Consider the following 24,127-nt stretch of genomic DNA (forward strand, 5'->3'; position numbering starts at 1 on the left):
GGGACTGGCAGCTGACGGGAGTGCCTTGAGGGTCGTGATGAGAGCTGAGCCTGCAGGGGCAGGTTGAAGCCAAATTCTGAAAGGACTGGAGTGTCATGCTAAGTTTAGACTCTCTCTGTGCACAGAGTCCCAAAAGCTGTTTATGTGTTTTCTGGGGAGTCAGCAGCTCAGGGAGTCAAGTTTGGAAAATTACAGGTTCAACAAAGGTAGTTTTTTTACTGCAGGACTTATCAGAGCCTTTACTATGCTCATGTACATCAATTCTCTCCAAGATCAATTTACCATCTTTCCTCAATTCTACAAAGCTGCTTATTGACAGGGGTCAGCCAGCTTTTAAGGCAAAGGGCCACACAGTCAATATTTTGGGTTTTGCAAGCCACATATGGTCTGTCTTGCATATTTTTTCCCTTATAACCCTTTAAAAACGTAAAAATCATTCTCAGCTCATGGGCTGTGCAAAAACAGGTCAAAGGCCATATCTGGCTGTGGCTATAGTTTACTGAACTCTGGATTATAAGACATATCATGCTTTTTAAATGTCACTTACCAGGGGTGAGGGGACATGAACCTATTAAGTGTTATGTGTCAACAGAAAGATAACTACCAGTTTCAAGAATGTTAAAATGTAGAGGGGAGAACACTGGGGGAATATAGTATTTCCCAAACTTTTTTTGACTTGAAGTCCTTTTTCTGCAGGGCAGCTCAAAGAGTGTTCTGAGGAACCTGCTTTGGGGAAGGCTACCGTGGGAGCAGATGGGCCCCTGGCCTGGGAAAGAAGAGGTGACCCGACCTGGATTCTCTCGATCTTCTTGTGCATCATCTCCATGTCATTGTTGAGCTCTGTGACATATGTGAACCGAGCAAAGTTCTTCTCCTCCTTGGCCAGAAACTCCTCGATGAGCTGATTCAGGTTCCCAGTCTTTATCAGTTTCAGCAACCGGAGGTGAGCCACCTCGTAGCTCTCAAAACTCTCGCCCTTGCTCTTCTTCCCAAACTTCTTTGCCTTAAGAACTAGAAAAGGAAGAACCAGCAACTGTGAGTCTGAAAGGGAAGCCATTCAGAGCAGAGCTTGGCAGAGGAAAGAGCTCCATAACATTATCACTGTGCCCAGAGAGGGGGCTAGACTTTCCCAGGACAGGGAGGGGGAAGGTGAGAAATGGAGTTTCTCAGAAACACACTTCTAGCCATACAGTTGCAAATGAGAAGGTAGAAAGGGACAGAAGGGCTAAAAGACCAAAAATCAAATGCAGCTACACAGGGGGCTCTCTGAAGAACTCAGATCTTTCAACATGTTCAGGAGAGAGTTAACATAGCAGCCCTGAGACTGCTCTGCTTAGAAAGGTCTGTTTGCAAGGCTGGCCCTTCACCTTCATCTGGGAACTTAAATGGTGAACATTTCCCTACACTGATATAAAACTGTCCACAAATGGTTAAGAGTGGCTCCTGTGCCCTGACTGTATGAACAGTGTGGCCTATGCCGACATCTGCCTTCCTGCTGGGAGGCTGGAATCTTGGGATGTGCTGGGGAGAGAGGGCCTACACGACCAGCCCCCAGGAAGAATCTTGGGCATCAAGTCTCTAATGAGCTCCTCAAGTAGATGACTCTTCACATGTGTTGTCAGAATTAGAGGCTGGAGGAATCAAGCATAAGCTGTGTGACTCCACTGGGAGAAGATCCAGGGAGCTGGGCCTGGTTTCCTCTGGACCTCGCCCCGTGCATCTTTTCTCCCTGCTGATGCGTCTGCATCACAGCCATGTTTGCAATGATACACTGAGTCTTGTGAGTCCTCCTTCAGAATCTCCAAACATGGCTAGGGCTGCAGCAACCTCCAATAAAACAAGTTCCTCCTCTAAATAATGGAAGCAGAGCCACAAGGTGAGGACACATCCTGTAGGTTAGCGATGGCGGATAAAATCCAACTCATCTAGTTAAATTTGAATTTCAGACAAACAATGTATTTTTAAAAGTATAAATATGTCCCAATTGGAGATAAACCACAAATAATTCTTTAGTGTAAGTATCTTTCAAATATTGCATGGGACTAAAATTTTATTCTTTATCTGCAATTGAAATTTAATGGTGTCTTGTATTTTTATTTGCTAAATTTGGCAACCTTGCTATGAGGAGACTTGGGCACCTTCAGTTGGGAGAAAGAGGTATTCAGTGGAGAGAGATACCTTCTTCCTTTTTGGACTGCTCCTCGAATTCAAGACGGTCATTCAGCTTGACGAGCAAGAAGGATTTGAGCTTGGTTTCGTGGTCATAGACACGCTCCAGCTCTCGGATCTCCAGGCTGTACTGAGAGATGTCCTTCTGCTGGCGGTCCTTCATGGCGGCCATTCGGGCCATGGCTTCCAGCCTGGGTGGGGCGGGGAGCACAAACACAGTCTGAGTGTCCAGAGGCTCCTTCCTTCTCCCCCCGCCTTCTCCCTACCAGTCCAGGCAGACTTCATTCCTGGTCAGTGATCGCCCCTTCTTTTAATCATGGAGATTTCTGGGAGTAGAGGAACCACCTTCCTCACCTGAATGACAGGAGCTCACAACCCTAGACCACCCTCAGGAAATGATTTTCTATCATCATCTCTGTCACCATCCTTATCATCATCATGACCATCACTGCCACCACTACCATCAGCACCACCACCACCATCAGCATCACCACCACCATCAGCATCATCAAACATCACTATTATCACGATTACCGTCATCATCACCACTTGTCAAGTATAATACTATGCCCCAGCCACTCCCTTATATACTCATATTTTTTAATATTTATTTATTTTGGCTGTACCAGGTCTTAGTTGCCGCATGCAGGATCTTCGATCTTCATGCAGGATCTTCTGAGCAGCAGCAAGCAAACTTAGTCTCGGCATATGGGATCTAGTTCCCTGACCAGGGATTGAACCTGGCTCCCTGCACTGGGAGTGTCTTAGCCACCAGGAAATTCCCTATACTAATATTATTTAATCCTCACTTCCACCCAAAGAAGTCCTACAATAAATTAGTGGTGATGGAGCCAGGATTCAAACCCAGATCTCTCTGGCTCCAAAACCTGCACTCTTCTCATGTGAACTGCATGCCTTTTGCCCCTCCAGGGGTGAAGCCAGGAAACAGTCCAGACTGAGAGGGGTCCCTAGGACTAGAGGCAGGGACACCTGGGGGAGATGATACAGAATAGGGGTTTAAATCTCAGCTTCACCACATCTGCCACTTACCTGCATCTCAGGTAAGCATTTTGACATCTCTAAGCCTCCATTCCCTGGCCTGTAAAATTGAGATAATAACTCCTAGGGCTGTGGTGAGGGTTGATATACTACCCAGAGCACCTAGCATCATGCTTGGCAGACACACAACCAGGGCTCGGAGTCACGATGATGATGGTTTCAGGTTTCTCCACACATAAGCAGAGTGGGTAGAGGAGTAAGAAGCCCAAGAGGTGGCTGAGACATCTCGGCCCTCAAGAGTCTCTCCCCCAGCCTACCTCTGCTCGTAGGCCTGCGCAGACTGCTCGATGGCCACATTCATTGTTTTCTTTTGCATCAACAAGCGCCGATGAAGATGCTGGTAGACGTTGTCGTAAGCAGCCTTCTCATACCTCAGGTCCTCGATCTCCTTCCGGAGCTTCGCGTTGGTGGTCAGCATCTGGTCAAAGTGTACAGTGACCTGCAAGGAGGGCTGTGCTTCAAAACAAGGCTCGCTCCTGGGGCATGAGACAAGCTTCCAGAAGGCAGCCAGAGGGTTGAAGGGTCTTCCCCTCCCCTCCCACCCCAGGCCCCCCAGAGCCATAGTTGGAGCGCTGCCTGGCCGTGCATGTACACCATTGTTCACCTTCTCCTGGCTTCATAGACATCATTCCTTCCTTCTCCAAAGGGAGGGAGAGCTGTCTACAGAGATTTTGTTTGGCCGCGTTGCACTCTGTGGGATCTAAGTTCCCCACGTGTTCCAAGTGCATTCATGCACACATGCTCAGGTGTGTCCGACTGTGCAACCCTATGGACTACAGTCCACCAGGCTCCTCTGTCCATGGGATTTCCCAGGCAAGAATACTGGGAAATACTGGGGTGGGTTGCAAGTTACTTCTCCAGGGGATCTTCCAAACCTAGGAATCAAACGCATGTCTCCTGCACTACAGGTGGGTTCTTTACCGCTGAGCCATAGGGAAACCACTTAAGCCTCCAGGGATCAAACCCGTGCCCCCTGCAGTGGAAGCAGGGAGTCCGAACCATTGGACAGCCAGAGAATTCCCCCAGAAGACACCTTACATACAAGATTCAAACGGGTTTCCAAAACATGGATCTGTTTCTGCAATTTCCGGGGGTTATTGGCCTCCTGTATTTTTGTGAAGATCTGTCTTTGGGTTACAATCTTTTTCTCCATCTGAACAATCTGGAAAAAAGAAAGAGAGGGAAGACCCAACTGTGTTAACATCTGTATGGGGACAAATGCAATAGTTCACTAACTCAAGCATGCTAAAACAAAAACTACCATGTTATTTCTTTTCCTATGAATAGAATTTTAATTTCTCTCTTGGATGCGGACTCAACTTACTCTTAGTCAGTTTGGGACAAAATGAGCAACTAGGAGTTTTTATTCTCACTTGTGCGTGTAAATTTCACTCACATATGGGCAAAAATTTCACCTGACCCTAAAGCCACTGTTTTCCTTGAGAAATGGCATTGATCCCCCAAGAAGCCTTCTGTAACCTTGTTTTTGTTTGGTTGGCAGGTTTTTTGTTTGTTTCTTTTTCTGACTCTTACAATAATGGGGATGCTAGCGACCCTTAAAGAGCAAGTCATGAGGTGTCACACACCCTGCAACATGTAAGACAGCACCAGACATCCAAAAATTGACCCCCATCCCTTGTGACTATCCAGTGTGCCCTGGATGTCAGGCAAGGGAAAATCCTCTATAATCTTCTGTACCTAGAATCAAAAATGTCTTTTACATATACACACACAGCATTTTTCATTCTCTCTTTTTTTTAAATTTTTGGCTGTGCTGGATCTTTGCTGCTGTGCATGGGCTTTCTCTAGTTGCAGAAAGCAGGGGCTACTCTCTAGTTGCAGTGCACAGGCTTCTCACTGCTGTGACTTCTGCTCTGACTTCTCGGAGCACAGGCTCTGGAGTGCATGTGCTTCAGCAGTTGTGGCTCCTGGCCCGTAGAGCACAAGCTCAATAGTTGAGAAGCATGGGCTTAGCTGCTCCGCAGCATGTGGGATCTTTTCCAGCCAGGGGTAAAGCCCACGTCTCCTGCATTGGCAGGTGGATTCTTTACCACTGGACCACCAGGGAAGTCCTTTCATTCAGTTTTCATAGACAAGTATCCAGGAATGGAGTCACTGTATAAATCAAGAGAATGTTCATTGATTTGTCTGGAACTTAACCAAGAGTTGGCCATCATTTTGGAAATCTTGACACCAGCACAACCTGGAACATCTTGTGGTTTTTGTTTGGCCATGCTGGGAGGCTTGTGGGCCTCTGAGTTCCCTGACCATGGATTGAACCTGGACCACTGAAGTGAACACAGCAACTCCTAACCACTGGACTGCCAGGGAATTCTCATGGATCATCTTCTTTGAGTTGTGGACACAAGCCCAAATCAGTCTGCAGTGTGGAATCTGGCCTACTGCCTGTTCCCATAAAGTCTTACTGGCACACAGCCATGCCCATTCTTTGCATTGTCTATGACTGCTTTCAGGCTATGAAGGCAGAATGGAATAGCTGCAACACAGACCATGGCCTGTAAAGCCAAAATATTTACTATCAGGCCCTCTGTGGAGCAGTTCGCCAGCCCCGTTCTAGATAAGTCAGGCCAAAACATGAACATATCAAAATACACATAATTTTAGTATAAATAGCTTTCCTTTATGTTTCCTTTATATTATAGTCATAGCATCATATTGATTTAAAAGAAGAAGGGTAAAGGATTATACCATCTATGAATTTTAATTCAGAATTGTAAAGGAGGTATTATAAAATATTTGCTGTTTAAAACAGGTGCTGGCAGTTAAGTGATTCATAATTTCAAGTGTCAATGATGAGAAAATGATTAAGTTCATTTAGGCTCAGGACTTGTTAAAAATATGCTTTCCTCAGAACTTCCTCTGCTTTTATGGGCACAGATCTCAGCAGCCTCTCTTAAGGGGTAGCAGCTTGTATCATTTAGGAACACATGCAACAACAAATTACAGAAAGCCTGGCTAAATAGTGGTTTAAACAAATTATGGTTTATCTTTCTCTCATAATACATTGATGGCTTAAGTTCAGTAACTGAAGGATGTAAGGACAAGATCTGTATAATTCACCTGACTTCTCCCTTAAAACATGGCTGCCATAGCACCAGCCTTCACAGTTATGTTTCATGGAGGAAATCAGAGGAAGAAATATGGATGAAGGGTAGGACCTATATCTAAGATGCTTGCTCCTTCAAAGAAAAGCTATGAAAAATCTAGATATTATATTCAAAAGCTTTTGATGGCATATTAAAAAGCAGAGACATCACTTTGCCAACAAAGGTCTGTCTAGTCAAAGCTATGGTTTTTCCAGTAGTCATGTATGGATGTGAGAGCCAGACCATAAGGAAGGCTGAGCACTGAAGAACTGATGCTTTCAAACTGTGGTGCTGGAGAAGACTCTTGAGAGTCCCTTGTACAACAAGGAGATCAAACCAGTCACCCTAAAGGAAATCAACCCTGAATATTCATTAGAAGGACAGATGCTGAAGCCGAAGCTCCAATACTTTGGCCACCTGATGCAAAGAGCCGACAATGGAAAAGACCTTGATGCTAGGAAATATTGAGGGCAGGAGAAGGGGATGACAGAGGATGAGAAGGTTGGATGGCATCATCAACTCAGTGGACATGAGTTTGAGCAAGCTCTGGGAGATGGTGAAGGACAGGGAAGCCTGGCGTGCTTGCAGTCCATGGGGTTGCAGAGAGTTGGACACAACTGAGTGACTAAACAACAACAACAAACCAGTTGGAGTCTCTGAGCTGGAGGGGCATCTGGTAGGGAAACGTCTGGAAAACGTATCCTTATTCCTAAAAGAGAGTCATAGGAAGAGATGGTCTGTCTTCTCTTGAAGATGTTGTTCCACATGGATGTGGTGTCTGGAATTGCTGCTGCAGTCCTGCCCACAAAGGACAAATACTTTGATAACCTAACTGAGCTGCTGAATCAATCATCCTGAAGCTTGTAATATTTTTATATTTCCTGTTGGTTTTAGTCACTAAGTCGTGTCCAACTCTTTGCAACCCCATGGACTGTAGCCCGCCAGGCTCCTCTGTCCATGGGATTTCCCCGGGCAAGAATGGTGGAATGTTGCCATTTCCTTCTCCAGGGGATCTTCCCAACCCAGAGATCAAACCCATGTTTCCTTCATTAACAAGCAGATTCTTTACAACTGAGCCACGAGGGAAGCCTGCTACTTCCTGTTAAATGAGATAAAAACATTTTCTTATTGCCAGTACTTTACTCAGGAAGGTGGGCTCTGCCCCCAGGCCCAAGGGATAAATCATCATCCATCTAAACCAGAGGCTGGGAATCTTTTCCTAAAAGGCCAAAACAGTAAATATTTTAGGCTTTGAGGACCAAGAGACTCAAATAACTATTTTAGAATGTGTGAGTATGTAGATACTCACATATGTAGTATGTAGATACTCACATAACCATTTAAAAAGCAAACATTTAAGATGTAAAAAACAATTCTTCACTGGAGGACCATAAACAAATAGACAAGACTTGGTGCTTGCACCATAATCTGCTGCCCCTGGCATACCTCAAACCAATTCTGGAAATTCCATAATTTCCCTTTACCAGTGATTGGCAAAGGAATGGACCTATACCCCAACCCTGGCCAATCAGAGAAAATCTGCTGGAGGGATTTTGTGAGTTATTCTCCCTTTCATAAGAAGAGAATATAATGGAGGAAAAACTCCCATCCATTCTTTATATTTTTGAATGCAATTATATGAAATATTATACCAGCTAATGTATATTATATCATTATACAAGATGGCTATTTGGCAGCCATGAGGCCAAAAGAGTCTCAGAGAAAAATAAAAATCCATCATTGTAGAGCTGCTAAACCATCCCTAGGATGGTCTATTTCCAGTCAGACATCTTATTATGTGAGAAAAACAAACCTCTATTTTCCCAGCTGTGTTCAGTCAGGAATTGCATTACTTGCAGCCCAACACATTTCTCAAGCAAGATGGTGGCTCAGAAGATCGGACATCAAGGGAACCAGTGGATTTCACACAAAACTGGCAAGGTACAGAATTGCTGCTTATGATTGACATCAGCCAGGTTTTGGACTTTAGCTGGAACACACTGTCTCTCTCCCCCACAAATTCCCTCATAGCAAAATCAAATTGCTTCATCAGTGCTGACAAAGTCAGGTTCAAATCAAGCCAGATTCCTTTTCCACTTGGCTCTCCTTTCCTGTTCTATGCACAAAGGCAACATCCTCAACACAAACCCACTCCAGCTCTCTTCTGAAATAAAACAAATGACTTGTTTTGATTTATGGGAGGGTAGCGTCCTCCCCCATATATCAGGTGTGGCCTCTGCTGCTCTGAAGGGCTGCCTGTCCCTGCCTGAGCTGACCCCTAGAGTCCTCAGGCTCCAGCTCCTTGCCAAAGGAAGTTATGGCATCAGCTCTTGTGACTAAATTCAGAGCTGTATTCCCTTTGGCACCTTTATGTCAGACACTGCTTTCATGATGCTGCAAGTAATTAGGCTTCAGCCCAATGGGAGACATTACCCAAGCCTGTAGCTGAAGGGGAAATGCACTGCCTACACGAGATGCCCAGCAGGAAGGCATCAGCTTATTAATTATTCTGTGAGGCCAAGCAGGGCCCAGTGGTATCCTTGCCTCCAGTGACCCCTTAAAAGGACAAAGTTCTGGGCACTGTGCAGTGGACACAGCAGGAGGGGATCCTGGGAGCTGGGATGGAATTAGACCAAGAAGGTTTTTGTGCTGGGCAGTGAGTGCCATACTCTTTGGAGGATTAGCAAACTAAATCGCCTTTTCTAATGTTTCTGAGAATCCACATCCCTGTTTCTTTTTCCAATTTTTCTTTGTTCACCTTTTAAAGCTTTTTTTTCCCTTTGATGTGCACCATTTTTTAAAAGTCTTTATTGAATTTGTTACAATATTTTTTTTTTTTTAATGTTTTGGTTTTTTGACCGCAAGGCATGTGGGATTTTAGCTCCCCAACCAGGGATCAAACTTGCACCATCTGCGTTGAAAAGCGAAGTTTTAAGCACTGGACCACCAGGGAAGTTCCCTCTTTGTTCACGTTTATTGCTTTCTTCTCATACATTCATATGTTCATTCATTCACTCATTCATCAATGTTTATCAAGCCACTGCTTGATGCCAGACAACAGGGGCACCAGACAAAGTGGTCCCTGCCCTCAGGGAACCTAGAGTCTAGGACTGGAAACAACCCAGGAAGCATGTTGAGTTCTAGCAGAGGGGAGATAGCAGATAATTTGGACACACACAGTAGGGGCACATAGCAGAGAAAAATGAAGGGACAGCTATCCTGCATAAACAGCATTTGAACTGAGACCCAAAGGATGAATAAGACTCCCCCAAGCAGAGAGGATGGGGCCTAGCACTCCAGGCAGAGGGAACAGCATGTGCAAAGGCAGAGATGAGAGACAGCAGGGTGGATCCATAAAGGCAGCCAGTGTGGATGGAGCACAGAGGACAAGGGTGGGGGGGGGCATTTACTTCAGGATCCAGAGTACCCTACTTCTCTGAGTACCCTCATTGAGTGTGCTATTTGTTCCTGGCCAGAAACCTAATACCAGGGGGATATACTTTCAACTGGACAGAGGCCATAGAGAAGGCTCCCTGAGACCTGAGAAAGTCACCTTTAGGCTGAGAAACGGAGAGGGCAATGGCAACCCACTCCAGTACTCTTGCCTGGTAAATCCCATGGACAGAGGAGCCTGGTAGGCTGCAGTCCATGGGGTCACTAAGAGTCGGACACGACTGAGCGACTTCACTTTGACTTTTCACTTTCATACATTGGAGAAGGAAATGGCAGCCCACTCCAGTGTTCTCACTTGAGAATCCCAGAGGCGGCAGAGCCTAGTAGGCTGCCGCCTATGGAGTCACACAGAGTCAGACACGACTGAAGCGACTTAGCAGCAGCAGCAACAGCAGGCTGAGAAAAAGATAAGCAACTAGGGTGAGGCATTTGGGGGCAGCATATGCAAAGGCCCTGAGGTGAGAAAAGACAGCATTATTTGGAGGGAAAAAGAGAAAGTCTCTTGCAGCTGGAGTGAGAAGACTTAAGGAAGGAATAACATGGGATGAGCCTAGAGGGGTAGGCAGGGGCTAGATCACATAGTGACTTTCAAACCACAGTAAGGGATGAATGCTGTCCAGCAAATGTCTCTAGCTTTTTGTTTTCTGGATCCATGAGGACTGCACTTCCTAGGCCCTTTTGTGAATGGGTAGAGTTGACTATTTTTGGATGGATATGGGCACTGGGGGTATTTATGGGTTCTGTAGACTGTCTTGAGTCAATGTGTCATGAGCAGATGTGAGGGTGAGACCCTCACATCAATTGCCAGGGTGAGACCCTCAGGATCTCATTTTTTTCTACCACAACCCCTGGCAATGTCCAAGATGGGGGCTATCCCACCAGCCTGGACCCAGGATGAGAGGATTTAAGAGCCCCGAGCCAATCTACAATAGACCATAAATCATGTATGAAAAAGAAACCTCTGTTGTTTTAAACCACTGAGTTGGGGAGAGGGAGTGTTTGTTACTGCAGCATACCTAACCTCTCCTGACTGATACAGTAAGGACTTGGGCATTTATTCTAAGTATAATAGGGAGGCACTGGAGACCACAGTGGGGAAATGGATCAATAGAACTGAGAGATTAGGGGTTACAATGGTGGTAGAGACAGGTTTAGAAAAGCCAGCAGTGCAGGGTATGGTGGGGAGTACACCTCCCCAACTCCTCCTTGCTCAGTGTTCTGGTTAACCCTTTAAGAGAAAGACCACACCTTCTCATCCAGTTCAGCCAACAGCAGTTTCATTGATTTAATCAGGGCCTCATAGTCCTCCTTAGTTTGCAGCAGGAAACGCAGTTCCATGTAGTTTTTCTCATTGAGATCCAGGTTCCTGGAGGACTTGATGAGATTCAAAAGCAGGGTGATCTCATCTTGCTCCTCTTGCAGGGTCTTGATTTCCTTGCTGTTGGGAAAGCAGCACATGATTAACCCTGAACCCCTGGCTTTGCCTGGATCGGACACTCCAGGCCCCTTGACCCTGAAAGGAGACTCAGAGAGGTACTTCCCAACCCGGCGAGTTGGGAGGGACTCACTCAAGGTCTCTAGTCCAGGTTCTGAACTTACATCACCTCTGACCCAGTTCACTGCAACTTCCACTGCTCTGCACCCTTCTCTGAGTGATACTTTTTTTTTCTCCTCAGAACATTTGCAGCTGTGCCCGTCAAAACCCATTACCTAGACATGGTGGGAGCCCCCAAGTTTTCTTTTGCCAGCAGCTCACTGGCATCTGTCTGATTCGCGGACCTTCTTTTCCAGCTTTCCAGCCAATTATCTCTGGTAATGACAGGCAAACCCACCAGATAGGATCTTTCGACTGCGCATCACCACAGAACTGCACAGGAACCTGTAACCCCCACCAGCTCCTCTATTCGAGGGCTAATGATTTATGAAATTGGCTGACATGAGTCATCTTTCTCTCCCTTGTCTACTCTGTAGAAGAGAGGAGGTCGAGGACGTGGGCAAATGGAGATTTTGCAAAGAAAAGAAGGCTCGGGCAACTGTACAGCAATTGAACAACGTGAAATTGGCACAGAGGCCGAATTTCTTGCAAAGTCCTTGCAGCCTATTCCCACTGCTCAGTGTGATTTGCAGGCTTGCGGCCTCAATGCCCTTTGGAAACTTGGAGAAATGCAGCATTTCAGGTCCCAACCCAGGACCTACTGAATCCGAATCTGCTTTGCAACAAGATGCTCAAGTGACCTCTATGCACTTTAAAGTTTTGGAAGCACCACTCTAGAACAGTAAAGAACATTCAAGGGCAGGGGTCTGAAAAGACTTTTCTACAAAGAGTAAAGAGTAAATATTTTAGGTTTTGCGGGCCAGAGGACCTCTGTTGCATCTATTCAACAGAGCAACCATATGAAACACAAAAATGAATAGGTGTGGCTATGTGCCAGTAAAACTTCATAAAAACAGGCCGCCAGTAAGACTTGGCTCATTAGCCACTCCTGCTCTAAAGCAGCACTGTCCAGTAGATTACTCTGCAGTGATGGAAATGTTCTCTAGTTGCTCTGATAGCATCCACCAGGCACATGTGGCTCCTGAGCACCTGAAATGTGGCTGGTGAAACTGAAGAACTGAATTTCTAATTTTATTTTTTGTAACTAATTACCAATGTAAATGGCCACATGCACCTAGGGGCCACCGAGAGCACATCTAGTTTCAGAGCATCTTGTCTTCTAAACCTGGCCCTTGGGACTTCTCTGCCCCTCTTAAGCCCCTCATGGGAGGGGTCTTTGTAAAGGTACAGAGGAAAAAGAGAGAGAGCAGGATAATTCATCAAAGACAGGCTTTCAGGGTGTAGTGAGGTCAGAGAAAAGCAAAAGGAAGGTTTGTCCATCTTTAGGCAGGGCTGGGACAGAAGTGAGGGGAGTGAGGTGCTTCCAAAATTAAGGAAATCTTCACTCTCAGGGTGGTATAGGTGCAAGGTCAGCACTGGGAAAAAGCACTTCCTTAAATATTGTACCCTAACTACCTCACTTACCTCAGCCCAGTTTTCCTCCTATTTTGGGGTGTTTATGTCTACTCTTCCACTCCCCTCCCCCGCTTCAGTTCCATCACAGTGAAACCAGATCAAATGGACCAGGGTAGGGTAGAGTAGGATGCAGAAGAGTAAGAAAGATTCAAGAAAAACTGAAGACATACCAAGAAGTAGGCATTTCCTGATGCCCACACCAAGGATAGGCTGTGAATCAAGATCTCCAGGCACAGAAGTGCAGGTTGTGGACTGCACAGCCCAAGGGAGCACCATCTACTTGAAAACATATCACCGATTTGCTGATTTATTGTACTTTTCTGAGCGACAGTTCAGTTCAGTTCAGTCCAGTCGCTCAGTCGTGTTAAGACTCTTTGCGACCCTATGAACAGCAGCACGCCCGGCCTCCCTGTCCATCACCAACTCCCAAAGTCCACCCAAACATCCATTGAATTGGTGATGCTGTCCAACCATCTCATCTTCTGTCATCCCCTTCTCCTCCTGCCCTCAATCTTTCCCAGCAACAGGGTCTTTTCAAATGAGTCAGCTCTTCGCATCAGGTGGCCAAAGTATTGGAGTTTCAGCTTCAGCATCAGTCATTCCAATGAATATTCAGGACTGATTTCCTTTAGGATGGACTGGTTGGATCTCCTTGCAGTACAAGGGACTCTCAAGAGTCTTCTCCAACGTCACAGTTCAAAAGCATCAGTTTTTCAGTGCTTAATTTTCTTTATAGTCCAACTCTCACATCCACACATGACCACTGGAAAAACCATAGCCTTGACTAGACAGACCTTTGTTGACAAAGTAATGTCTCTGCTTTTCAATATGCTGTCTAGGTTGGTCATAACTTTCCTTCCAAGGAGTAAGTGTCTTTGGCCGTGTTTTAACAAAATCTCTACATAACAATGATGTTTCCAACAGATGGCAGTAAAGAATCTTGAGGAAAGGGTGCCTTTTTCTAATTCACAGTGATTCCATATTGACTAGCAGTGGCTCTGAGTAAGCCAATCCATGGAAAATCTAAAGAACTCCTCTAGCCTCTGAACTTCACACATCATCTAACAGTCAAATTTTCTTTCTAATAACAGGCAGTTACTGCCTGTATAAACATTTTAGATGTAGTTAAGGAATCACCTTTCCTTGGACGGAATCTAAGAGTGCCTGTTTAACGTTTGTTTCTTTAACCCCCGAAAACACCTTTCTGTTGCCCAAGGAAAACTATATATAATTTCTAGGGCAACTCAATTTCAAATATTCAGTCTTTAAAAAAAAATAAAAATATTCAGTCTTGAAGATCCCAAAAGGTCACACAAACAGGAAACGTCCTTTGGGGTATCCACTGCAGGGTGATTTCCCCTTCTCTGGGAACTCCCCACCTTCATTGCTAGAACCACTGGGGATACCCATATCTATTTTTCGTCCTATAGTTCAACCCCTAGGCCACAGCTGATTGGGCCAGAAGCAGACACCAGACCCAAGCTGAGACAATCAGATTCTCCCTCTCCTGAAAATTCTGGGATGGATTCTCAGAATTCTGGAATTGATTAAGGACAGTCTCTCTGTGTTGCCCTTGGTAGCTCAAGAATTAGAGGAAGCCATCTCCCACCAGCCACAGCTGAGACTCAAGAGAAGGAAGAACAAAACTCATGTGTTCAAAGAAACAGGAACCAGAAATGGCTTCTAGTTTGGGTCCTTTCCTGAAACATGGGTGCTTTGCTCTCCTTGGGGTCCCTGAGACACCCTGAACTCAGAATTTATCTCCTTTCCCCACTGAAGCTATCCCAAATGGGTCCATGCCCCAGAGGCCACATCAGAAGGCAAGCCCCATGAAACCAAACCCCAAATTTTCTACGACCATCACTTACTGCTGGTTCGTGATCTTCCGCTGGGAGCGGAAGTTAAAGGACTTCCGACTGTCCACCATCTTCCGGAACTGCTGCCTCAGCTTCCGAAGCTCCCCCTCAGCCAGCTGCTCTTTGGTCTTCTCTGAAGGTTCCTGGGAACTTTCAGGGTCTTTTCTCCTGTACTTCTTCTGGGTGAGACAGGGTGGGTATTAAGCAACAGGTTAGGTGACTAGAAAAGCCCACATTTCAACTCAAGGATGGAAGGCAAGAAGGGTGCTTGGGGCAGAGCTAGAGTTGAAAGACCACCCTTGGGTGATGTCAACTGCTTGTGTGTTACATTGAAAACCTGCCCTGGGTTGCTGGGGTGGAGGGGAGACTGGACTTCATTATTACATACTGAAGAGGTGGCCTTGCTGTGTGGCCTTGGGTGAGTCACTTAACATCTCTGAGTCTCCAGTCTTTCATCTATAAAACGGGTACACACAGATTTGCTGTCAAGATTCCATGAGCTAATATGTATTTAGTGGACAGCACAATGCCTAACCCCAAAGTAAACCCTCTATACATAGGAGCTATTATTACCCACCATTGGCATCTTGAAGGAATTGTGCTTTATCTCTGCTCGGACACCGTACCCAGGGAGGTCAAAGCCAGCAAGTGCTCCTTTCTCTCTCTGCAATGCCCTGTCCACAGTGGCAAAACAAAGAAAACTCGTGAGCCACCCCTGCTGGTGGTGCTGGACCCAGCAGCACCCTCTCCCTTCTCCACCCCCCGCAGACCTCCCTCCTCCCACAGTTTGGCACCAGAGGAGGACATGACAGATGGCTGCCCGGGTGTGAGAAGAGGCTTTTTTTTTTTTTTAAGCAATGTTTCCCTGAAACCTGTTCCTCTCCCAATTTATTATTAGGAGCCAGGCAGATGGTTCTGGCATGTTGGTCACCCTCTTGCTCCCTGTGTTCCCAAAGAAGAGGGGCAAAATGGCATCAAGGCAATGTGTCCTCTGATGGGGTTACATTGAAATTCACCCAGCTTCAGCTGTGAGGACAACCTCCCCTCGCTTTTAAAAGCAGAAGCCAGTTGTACTGAGATGCATTAGGTATTCAGAGGTGCGAACAATGATAACTCTATGAACTCCATGAGGCTGTAAGATCCACTGCACCCCAACTTCCAGACTTCAGGAACTAAATTCCTAAACTAGAAACTCTGAGCTCTGCCACCCACTGAAGGGTCCTACAGTGCAGCAGTTTAAAGCATTGCTGTATCAACCATCAAATCTCAGCAAAAATTCCTCCTTGGCCACTTGTTAACTTTGGACAAGTCATTTCAGTTTTCTGGGCCTTGATTTCCTCATCTGGAAAATAGGAGAAATTCTAGAAGCCATTTCAGGTTGTTCAGCAGGTAAGGCACTAAACCAAGCACAAAGTAAGAACTCAGTAAATGGGAGCTGTTATGATATGCTGTTATATGGGTCTTTTCATATGATGACAGTTTAGCATTAAAAAAATTTATGTGGGCTTATGGGGCATCCAGCATTCCTCTGTCTCCTGTAGCAATACCTGGAATTTCCAGTAGGAAGCTACCCTCTCCCTCACTCCTGGTCATTTCTGGATTGGAACCTGTGACTCTGGATGTGCCAATCATAGTGCCAGAACCCTGGCCAATCTGCATAATCTCAGGGCCCTGGCCCAAGTGATCAATTCCGTGATAGGTCCGTGACCCCAAGCAGAGTAAAGGGTGGAATTTAAGCTTGCACAGTCAGGAAGAGGGAAATTCTGTTTCCTGCTGCACTTTAACCTGTGAATGGGGTTGGGAGTGGCTGGCAACCATCTTGCCTCTTCAGGGAGCCTAAGAATAACGTTATCTTGGAGAACAGAAGACAAACTCAAGAGAAATTTAACCTTGGGGGAATCATCTGAGGCCCTGGATATAGCCAAGCCTGAAGATACTCTGGGTCATGTCCAATTACATGAATTGGCATATTCACTTAAAGTAATCCAAGATGAGTTTTCTGTTGCTTGCAACCAAATGAGTTCTCATGCCTGCAGTACCTAAATCTCTTTAGCACACAAACTAAGAGGCTACTGTGTGCTAAACATTGTAAGGAATTCAGATGTAAGTCAACCTTCAAGGTGCTATGAACCCTGCCCTAGGTAAAATAGTGGGGAAAGGTGCACAAAGAAGATGATTTTCAATTTGGGTTTCGAAGGATTAATAGGAGTTCTCCATGCAGAGAAGAAAAGTGGGGAAGAAACTGGGGGTAAAGAGAACTGTCCGGGCAAAGGCTGAGTGGCAAGTGAATAAAAGGAGCGTTCAGAGACAGGTGTGTGCTGTAGTATAGATTGCAGCACCCACTGGGAATAGCCAAGAGGTTTGGAAAAGCCAGGATGTTCCTTAAAAGCAGGGAGGTAAGAAGATCAGTCTTTAAGAGATGAGGTAACTGTCTCCCAACAACCACTTCTCCTGCACGAAGAGTTGCTGCCACAGTAGCTGCCTGACCAGGGCTTATACTTCCCAACTCCTCCTGATCCACGCAGGCCTATGAACTCTCACCCACAGGATGTGAGCAGAGGGGTGTGTTCCTCCAGACCATGACTTTAAGAAGTGGATGTACTCATTATCAGAGAAATGCAAATCAAAACCACAATGAGGTACCATTATACGCCAGTCAGGATGGCTGCTATCCAAAAGTCTACAAGCAATAAAAGCTGGAGAGGGTGTGGAGAAAAGGGAACCCTCTTACACTGTTGGTGGGAATGCAGATTAGTACAGCCACTATGGAAAACAGTGTGGAGATTTCTTAAAAAGCTGGAAATAGAACTGCCATATGACCCAGCAATCCCACTTCTGGGCATACACACCAAGGAAACCAGATCTGAAAGAGACACGTGCACCCCAATGTTCATCGCAGCACTGTTTATAATAGCCAGGACATGGAAGCAACCCAGATGCCCATCAGCAAACGAATGGATGAGGAAGCTGTGGTACATATACACCATGGAATATTACTCAGCCATTAAAAAGAATTCATTTGAATCAGTTCTAATGAGATGGATGAAACTGATGTGACATTTCCATCTTCTCTTCCCTGCTCTGACATTTATGCGAAGCGCAACCACAGATGGGCAGAGCCACAAGACAGGTCCCCTAAACCAACTTGTGGAAGAAGTTACCTGCCAACCATGAACATCCTCATTGGACTGTTAACCAAAAAAAGAAATTAATTTCTATTATATTAAGCCAATGAAATGTGGGAATATCTTGGTTATAGAAGCTAGCTATAACATGTTATAGATAGCATGACACTTAGAACACCCTAAGTTCTTAACAGGACTCTGATTTTGTCCCTCCTCAATGTGCCCAGTTCTAGAGGATGAATCATGATTGGTTCCCACTAATCCTAGCAACCCTATTTCCCTTTGTCAATGATTGGTCAAAAGATGAGCATGTGACCCAGATCTGGCCAATGAGACTTCAGGAGAAGTCTATTTCTATTCCTTTATGACAAAAAGAGCTTGTCCATAGTCCCCTTTCTTTTGCTTTTGGAAATTATTGTGAAAGAATGATAGTTGGTGCTGGAGCAATCATCCTATGATCATGAGGAGAAATATCACTGTCACACTAAAGAGAGTGAAGAAGAAATATGGGGGGAAATTTCGGTCCTCACTGACACTGTTTGCCACTGCCCCATTCTTAGAACAGCCTACCTCTTGGCTTCTTGTTAAGTGAAATAGTTAACCATCACTACAGTTTAAGGTACCCTTATCAAGTATTTTCTTCATTGCAGCCTACAGCATTCCTGCCTTACATGACCCACTACCTTGAAAATGATTCTCAAGTTGCTGGGTGACAGGACAGTAGTGACTGAGGCTACAGGACCTTTGACATTTCCCTAATATGTTCTAGGGGGTTTCTAGAGGATTTGGAGACTAACTGAATTTTGGTAAATCACATCTGAAGGAAAATATCTATTTCTGGAAAATTTCCACAGACAGGGAAGTAGAGTAAAGACTAAAGTTCTATAGCTTGGTTATTTCTGGAAGAGCCCTCAACGTATGCCTAGAGGCTATAGCAGGATTTATTAGACTGAAAAAAATTGGGCAAAGGATACTCACTTTAGGACCTCTTTAAATTATAGAATTTTGTGCAGCTCCAGTTTCATATGGTCCAGGAGCTTTTCTATATCTAAAGACTCTTTTGATCCTAAGTGGATCTGTAATGCACCTTTCTAAAAGTATGACTAAAGGATATATGACATTCACTGACAATGTGATTTCTCTCTCTGATCTTCAGTCTCCTCATCTGTCGAATGGAGATACTCACCCACATCCTCAGTACAAAATAATGTATATAAAGCTCTTTGCGCAGAAGCCTAGCACATAATAGGTGCCTGATGAATGTAACTTGTCTGTGAATCATGATTTTTAAGTATCAGTTTATCTTGCCCTTGAGCTAATTGGTTGTGTTGTATGTTTTCCCCCAAGAACTGGAGACCCCATCAACTTTTACCTTTTTGCTTGATACACATACATACACACAGAAAGAGAACCAGGCTTCTCCTGGGACACTGGCTTTTCTCCAGCTTCTAGACACCAACACAGACCCTCTGAGCCCTCTAGGCTGGGCCCACTCTGTTCCCTGGGAAGAGATCCACCCTCATTTACACAGCTTGGACTTCAGAGAGCCCTGCAGGGTGTCCTGGCCCCTGGCACACCACCCTTTTGGTCAGGGTTCTCAAACTCAAGGCCCACGGGGCAAATTCAACCTGCCTTCAGTTCTGGTTAGCAGGCAGTGTTTTAAAATGTGAATGTGGGTCATGCAGTCTCTCTCCTGACTACGGGCTCTGTTCCTCCCCATTGCCTAACTCCTCCTCCCCTCCATTCCCACATTTCCTGTATTGGGAGCCAGCAAGACTTTGAGCATGCAGTTCTTGGGAGGAATCTCAAAGCTGCCCATGCAGTGGAAAGTGTTAAGAAATCCAGAGGTCCGGGTCAGGAAGCATCATGAAAGTGCCTCCAGCTCCCTGGACCTCCCACTACCTACTACAGTATCGGTAATCTTGGGCACATGATTAGCTCTTAGCAAATACTATTGGAATGAATGAAGTCTCATAGTGGGTGGAGACTTTATTGTCTAATATTTAATTAGTTGAGGTAGAGGCAGCAGGCTCCTCCTCTGCTGCTGAATTTTAACAATCTGCCCTTAAAAGAAAATCCTGACCCCCAGAAGGGCTCTGCAGGGCCCCTGGGACAGTTTACTATGTGGATTATAAAGGCCAAGTCTGAAAGAGAAGGATCCTACCAAAATTAAGTCAAGGCTGCATAACCTGGTGGAATGTTAAAACATGCTTGCAGCGCTAAGCGGGGCGCAGAACACAAACTTTTAAAAATTGGGATAGTTTCGGGGGGGAGTGGAAGTTTGTTGGGCTTCCTTGGAGTTATTTGACAGACTGTAATTTATTTACGTTTAATTGAGGGGGTGGCAGGATATTTTCCAAGTTGAGGGGCAGCCTCTGACGTCGGGGACCAGGGGCAGCCACCAGGTATTCGATTTCCCCAGCAGGGGGCGCTGTGACGCAGCAGGCGCGGCTGCAAGCGCAGAGAAACTCACCAGCGGCGGCCTGCAGGACCGCTCCCACCGCGTGTCCGACGTCGGCCGCAGCTGCGTGTCGGACGGCGCTGGGAGAACTGCTAGCTGCACCGCTGTGCTGGGCCGCGCCGACCCCAAGCCCCAGGTCCGGGCGTTCTCGGACCCCTGGAACGGCGCCTTTGTGACTCGCACAGACGGACGTTCTCCCCTGGAAGATGCTGGGAGGGTGCAGAGCCCTGAAGTGAGAAGCAGAACAGCCCATCAGAGGAAGGGGTTTTTTTTCGGAGGGCAAGAGGGGTAGCGACACTCTCTTCGGAGACACCCCTTACAGACTAATTGAACCCTCACAGCACTGCTTGACTCAGTGACCGTTATCCTTCCGTGACTTGGCCACTCACACCGCCATTCAAGCTCCAATGTCCTCTCTTATTCACAGGAATCTCCTCCCGCCTCACATTCGAGGTCCTTACAGCAATCCTACTGGGTGCATAATTTACATACACAAACGCAAAGGAACCCAGATCTTCCTGCTTTGGAAACAAATACCCACAGGTGCAGGGGAATTTGTCCATCCATTTTCTTCAGGAGCACCCACCCTCATCCTCTGTGAGCTTAACATGGGGCACCCCAGTCTGATCCTGTTTACCTATGACCAGCACCATAGGTGGTCAGCATTTTTCACTGGCCTAACTGCGTTTGATTGTTTAAAGATAAACATTTCTTCATACAAATGGCCCTGAAATACAAGCCAACCACTTCCTCTGAGGCTAAACTCAAGAAGCAGCCACTCTGCTGAAGGGAACCGATTACTGGTTTTCTAGGGTAATTTTGATGCCCTAGAAGGTGATTTCCACCTTACCTCGAGCCACTTGAATGAATGGTAGCTCAGTCTCACTAAGCTCTCCATTCTCTTATCCCTAAACTCTTGGCAAGATGTATTTTAGAAGTTACTGTGTTTGGGGTTTCAGAAAGGTGCTTTGGTGCACAAGGAAGCATGTTGCCCCTGATGTTGCTGGCAACCATGTAACCGTGAGGGAAGTTAGTGGGACAGTGTATATTACAAATGAGATTTGGGCAACATGTCAAAATCAAACACACATTTCTGCAAGAAAACATGAATATTAATAAGTAGAATAAATAAAGATCATAAGCAGCTTCATGTCAGGCCTTGATGACTCACACAAAGTGTTTTGGGACAAGTGTCACCAGTCTCATTTTACAGATGAGGAAGCTGAGGCTCAAAGAAACAGAATGACTTTTACAGTTAGTGGAGGATCCAGGATTTGAACCCAGAGTCTGGCTGCCTCTAGAGACTCATGCTTCATCACAATTCTGAGTGAATCCACAGCTCCAAGCCTGAGAAGTTCTGGTAGCTGGTATCTACCATCTCTCTGATATTTAAAGGGCTGCTCTAGCCCTCGGCTCCATATATAGCCCAATGACTCATAATTTCAAGTGTCAACGACTGAAAAATGATTAAGTTCAATTAGGTTCAGGACTTGTTAAAAATAGGCTTCCCTCAGAAGAATTTACTCTCTCTGCCTTTATAGGCACAGATTTCAGCAGTCTCCATGCAGAGAAGTGCAAGGCTTTTTAAATTAGAACATGCCAGAATCAATTCTGCTAAAGGGATCTTCAGCTCCGTCAGTGGGGCTTGGAGCAGAGTGAGATGCCAACTTGCCAAAATGATGAGCCAGCGGTGAGAAGTGTTGGCGATAGCAGCATCTACAGAGTGGAGGAGGAAATTAGAATCAGGCTACAGAGGGGCTAGGCAAAGGCATTTGGCCACAGACCAGGAAGCTGATTGTCCAAATGACTCTTTGACAAGGAATCAGAAACCCACCTGAAATAACTCAAAATGATTTTTTTTTTTCTCTCCAGCATCTGTTCCCCTTCCTCCTTCCCAACAGATCCCAATTTGTTCAGGTAACCATCCCTCTCCCATTCAGCCTATGTGACCAGAAGAAATTGATTTTCGCACAAATCTCCAGAATCACTCTCAATTGCTCTTAGCCCATCACAGCTATCCCATCCTCCTTGCCAATGATTGGACCTGGAAGCTAATTTTAAGCCAGTTTGTGCATAGCATTCTCCTGGAGATTGCAACTGGCCCAGGAATTGGCACATAACTGACAGTGGCCTAGTCAGACAGAAAGGAAGAATTTACAGGCCAGGGCTTTTTTTCTAGCTCCACAGATGGGAACAAGGAAGCACGTTGCCCTGCTGTTGCTGGCAGCCCTCCTGTAACCATAAGGGAAGGAAATGTGAGATCAAAGCCAACACGTTATACAGGGGGGAACCTAAAGAGAACGGCAGAACAGTGTAGCTGGAGCTCCAATCATACCATACCTGAAATCTACCTTGGCCCCACACTTCTTGTTTTTGGTGTTTTTTTTTCTTTTTGGCCATCCCAAAAGGCATGTGGGATCTTAGTTCCCTAACCAAGGATCAAACCTGTGCCCCCTGTCCTGGGAGCTCAGAGTCTTAGCCACTGGACCACCAGGGAAGTGCCACACTTCTTGTTAAAGAAGTTAACACATTTTTTTGTTTAAGCCAATCCAGATTTCTATTTCTTCTAGCCAAAAGTATACTAAACTATATGAATATCATGGTTATTGCATGTAAACCGGAGGCAGATCCCTACAAGGAACAAGAACCAAGAACTAGAAAGCTGTCAGAAATCAAAATAGCTCCTCTCTCCAGCTCTCTCTCTCTTTTGAATCAACTGATCTCTCAACTTGGTCTCTTATTTTTAAAGACAAATTTCTCCTCCCCTCAGCTTGCTTCTTATGAATTCCCATTTTAAAGTCCACATTAAAAGAAATCAAGGTCTTCTGAATTTCAACGTCCCAGAAAAAAGAACCCAAATCCAAACCCAGTCTGGATTTGGTGTCCACTGTTGTGGCCAGGGGGCCACTATCAGGTGACAAAACTGCCCTTCCCCAGGGACTGTGAAAATAATTCTCAAAACAGGTGAGGGCACAGTCATAAAATGGGGAGAACTCTGGACCAGGTGTTACGATATCCAGATTCTAGTCCTAGCTCTGCCACTGAAGTGCAGTACGCTCTTAGGAAAGTCAGTTGACCTCTCTGAGCCTTAATTGCTTCAGACTGCCAGGGCCAAGTTGAGAATTTTAAAGCCTGAAAAGACTGTAAAATATTTCATCCCACTTAAAGCACTGAAAATAAAAACAGTACTAATCCATAATATAAGGGTCAAGTAGTCTGATAGGATTCTGACTTCTGCCATGATGCTTTTTCAAATAAAATGATGCACCGTTTTGGGGAAAAGCACTTTTGGGTGTCCCTACTTTACTGGTGCCCTTGGTACTGCTTTCATTTGTCTTTGGGTAACTCAGCAAAAGTTACCCCCTCCAGCCCAGCACTGCTGAGCGGCCTAATGGCCATGCTGGTGGCATGCGGTGTCACCCAACCCTGCCTTCTGCTATGACGGACTGGACAAGAACCCCTCGCCCAAGTTAGACAGAATTTAGACCCAAAAAAGTCCCTGAGAAACAAAAGACTGATGAATAGGGGGTGCGAGAGCCAGGAGACTGTGTGAAGTCAGGGCTGGGGCAGCCAGGTTTCCCCAAGTGTATGCACTTCTCGCAAAGAGTCGGACACGACTGAAGTGACTTAGTGTGTGCGTGTGTGTGCCCTAGCACGCACACACACACACACACACACACTGCTCAGAGTTTGACTTTACACTAAGCCCTTCCCTCATGTCTTCCTTGCTGACAAAATCCTGATTTGTATTCTAGAATTGAGTATAGGACACTGAATCTACAGAAGGTGAGCCCACTGAAATCTTGGGGGCAGCCAATGAGATGTGAGGGAGTGTCCACTGGGAGGTTTGGGACAGATCCAAATGCTAGCTGAACCTCCACTGCACA

At 45.8% G+C, this 24,127-nt stretch overlaps 1 protein-coding gene across 4 annotated transcripts in view; it reads right to left on the reverse strand.

The window, feature by feature from the left end:
* CCDC63 (coiled-coil domain containing 63) overlaps window positions 1-24,127 on the reverse strand; it is a 67,194-nt gene that overhangs the window by 32,827 nt on the left and 10,240 nt on the right. For 2 of the 4 annotated variants that reach the window (XM_070475194.1, XM_020889993.2), the window contains exons 1-8: window positions 17,816-17,982; window positions 15,232-15,328; window positions 14,667-14,833; window positions 11,037-11,226; window positions 4,271-4,390; window positions 3,486-3,667; window positions 2,179-2,360; window positions 791-1,011 (exon numbers count right to left, since the gene is read on the reverse strand). In XM_070475194.1, coding sequence (XP_070331295.1) covers window positions 791-1,011; window positions 2,179-2,360; window positions 3,486-3,667; window positions 4,271-4,390; window positions 11,037-11,226; window positions 14,667-14,833; window positions 15,232-15,328; window positions 17,816-17,838 — 1,182 coding nt within the window. In that variant the 5' untranslated portion in view covers window positions 17,839-17,982. Of the gene's footprint in view, window positions 1-790; window positions 1,012-2,178; window positions 2,361-3,485; window positions 3,668-4,270; window positions 4,391-11,036; window positions 11,227-14,666; window positions 14,834-15,231; window positions 15,329-17,815; window positions 17,983-20,252; window positions 20,468-24,127 lie in introns of those variants that run through there. The other 2 variants (XM_020889996.2, XM_020889994.2) reach the window with 2 other exon arrangements.

The sequence above is a fragment of the Odocoileus virginianus genome, chromosome 12 (assembly GCF_023699985.2).
Source record: "Odocoileus virginianus isolate 20LAN1187 ecotype Illinois chromosome 12, Ovbor_1.2, whole genome shotgun sequence".
NCBI classification, from domain to species: Eukaryota; Metazoa; Chordata; class Mammalia; order Artiodactyla; family Cervidae; genus Odocoileus; species Odocoileus virginianus.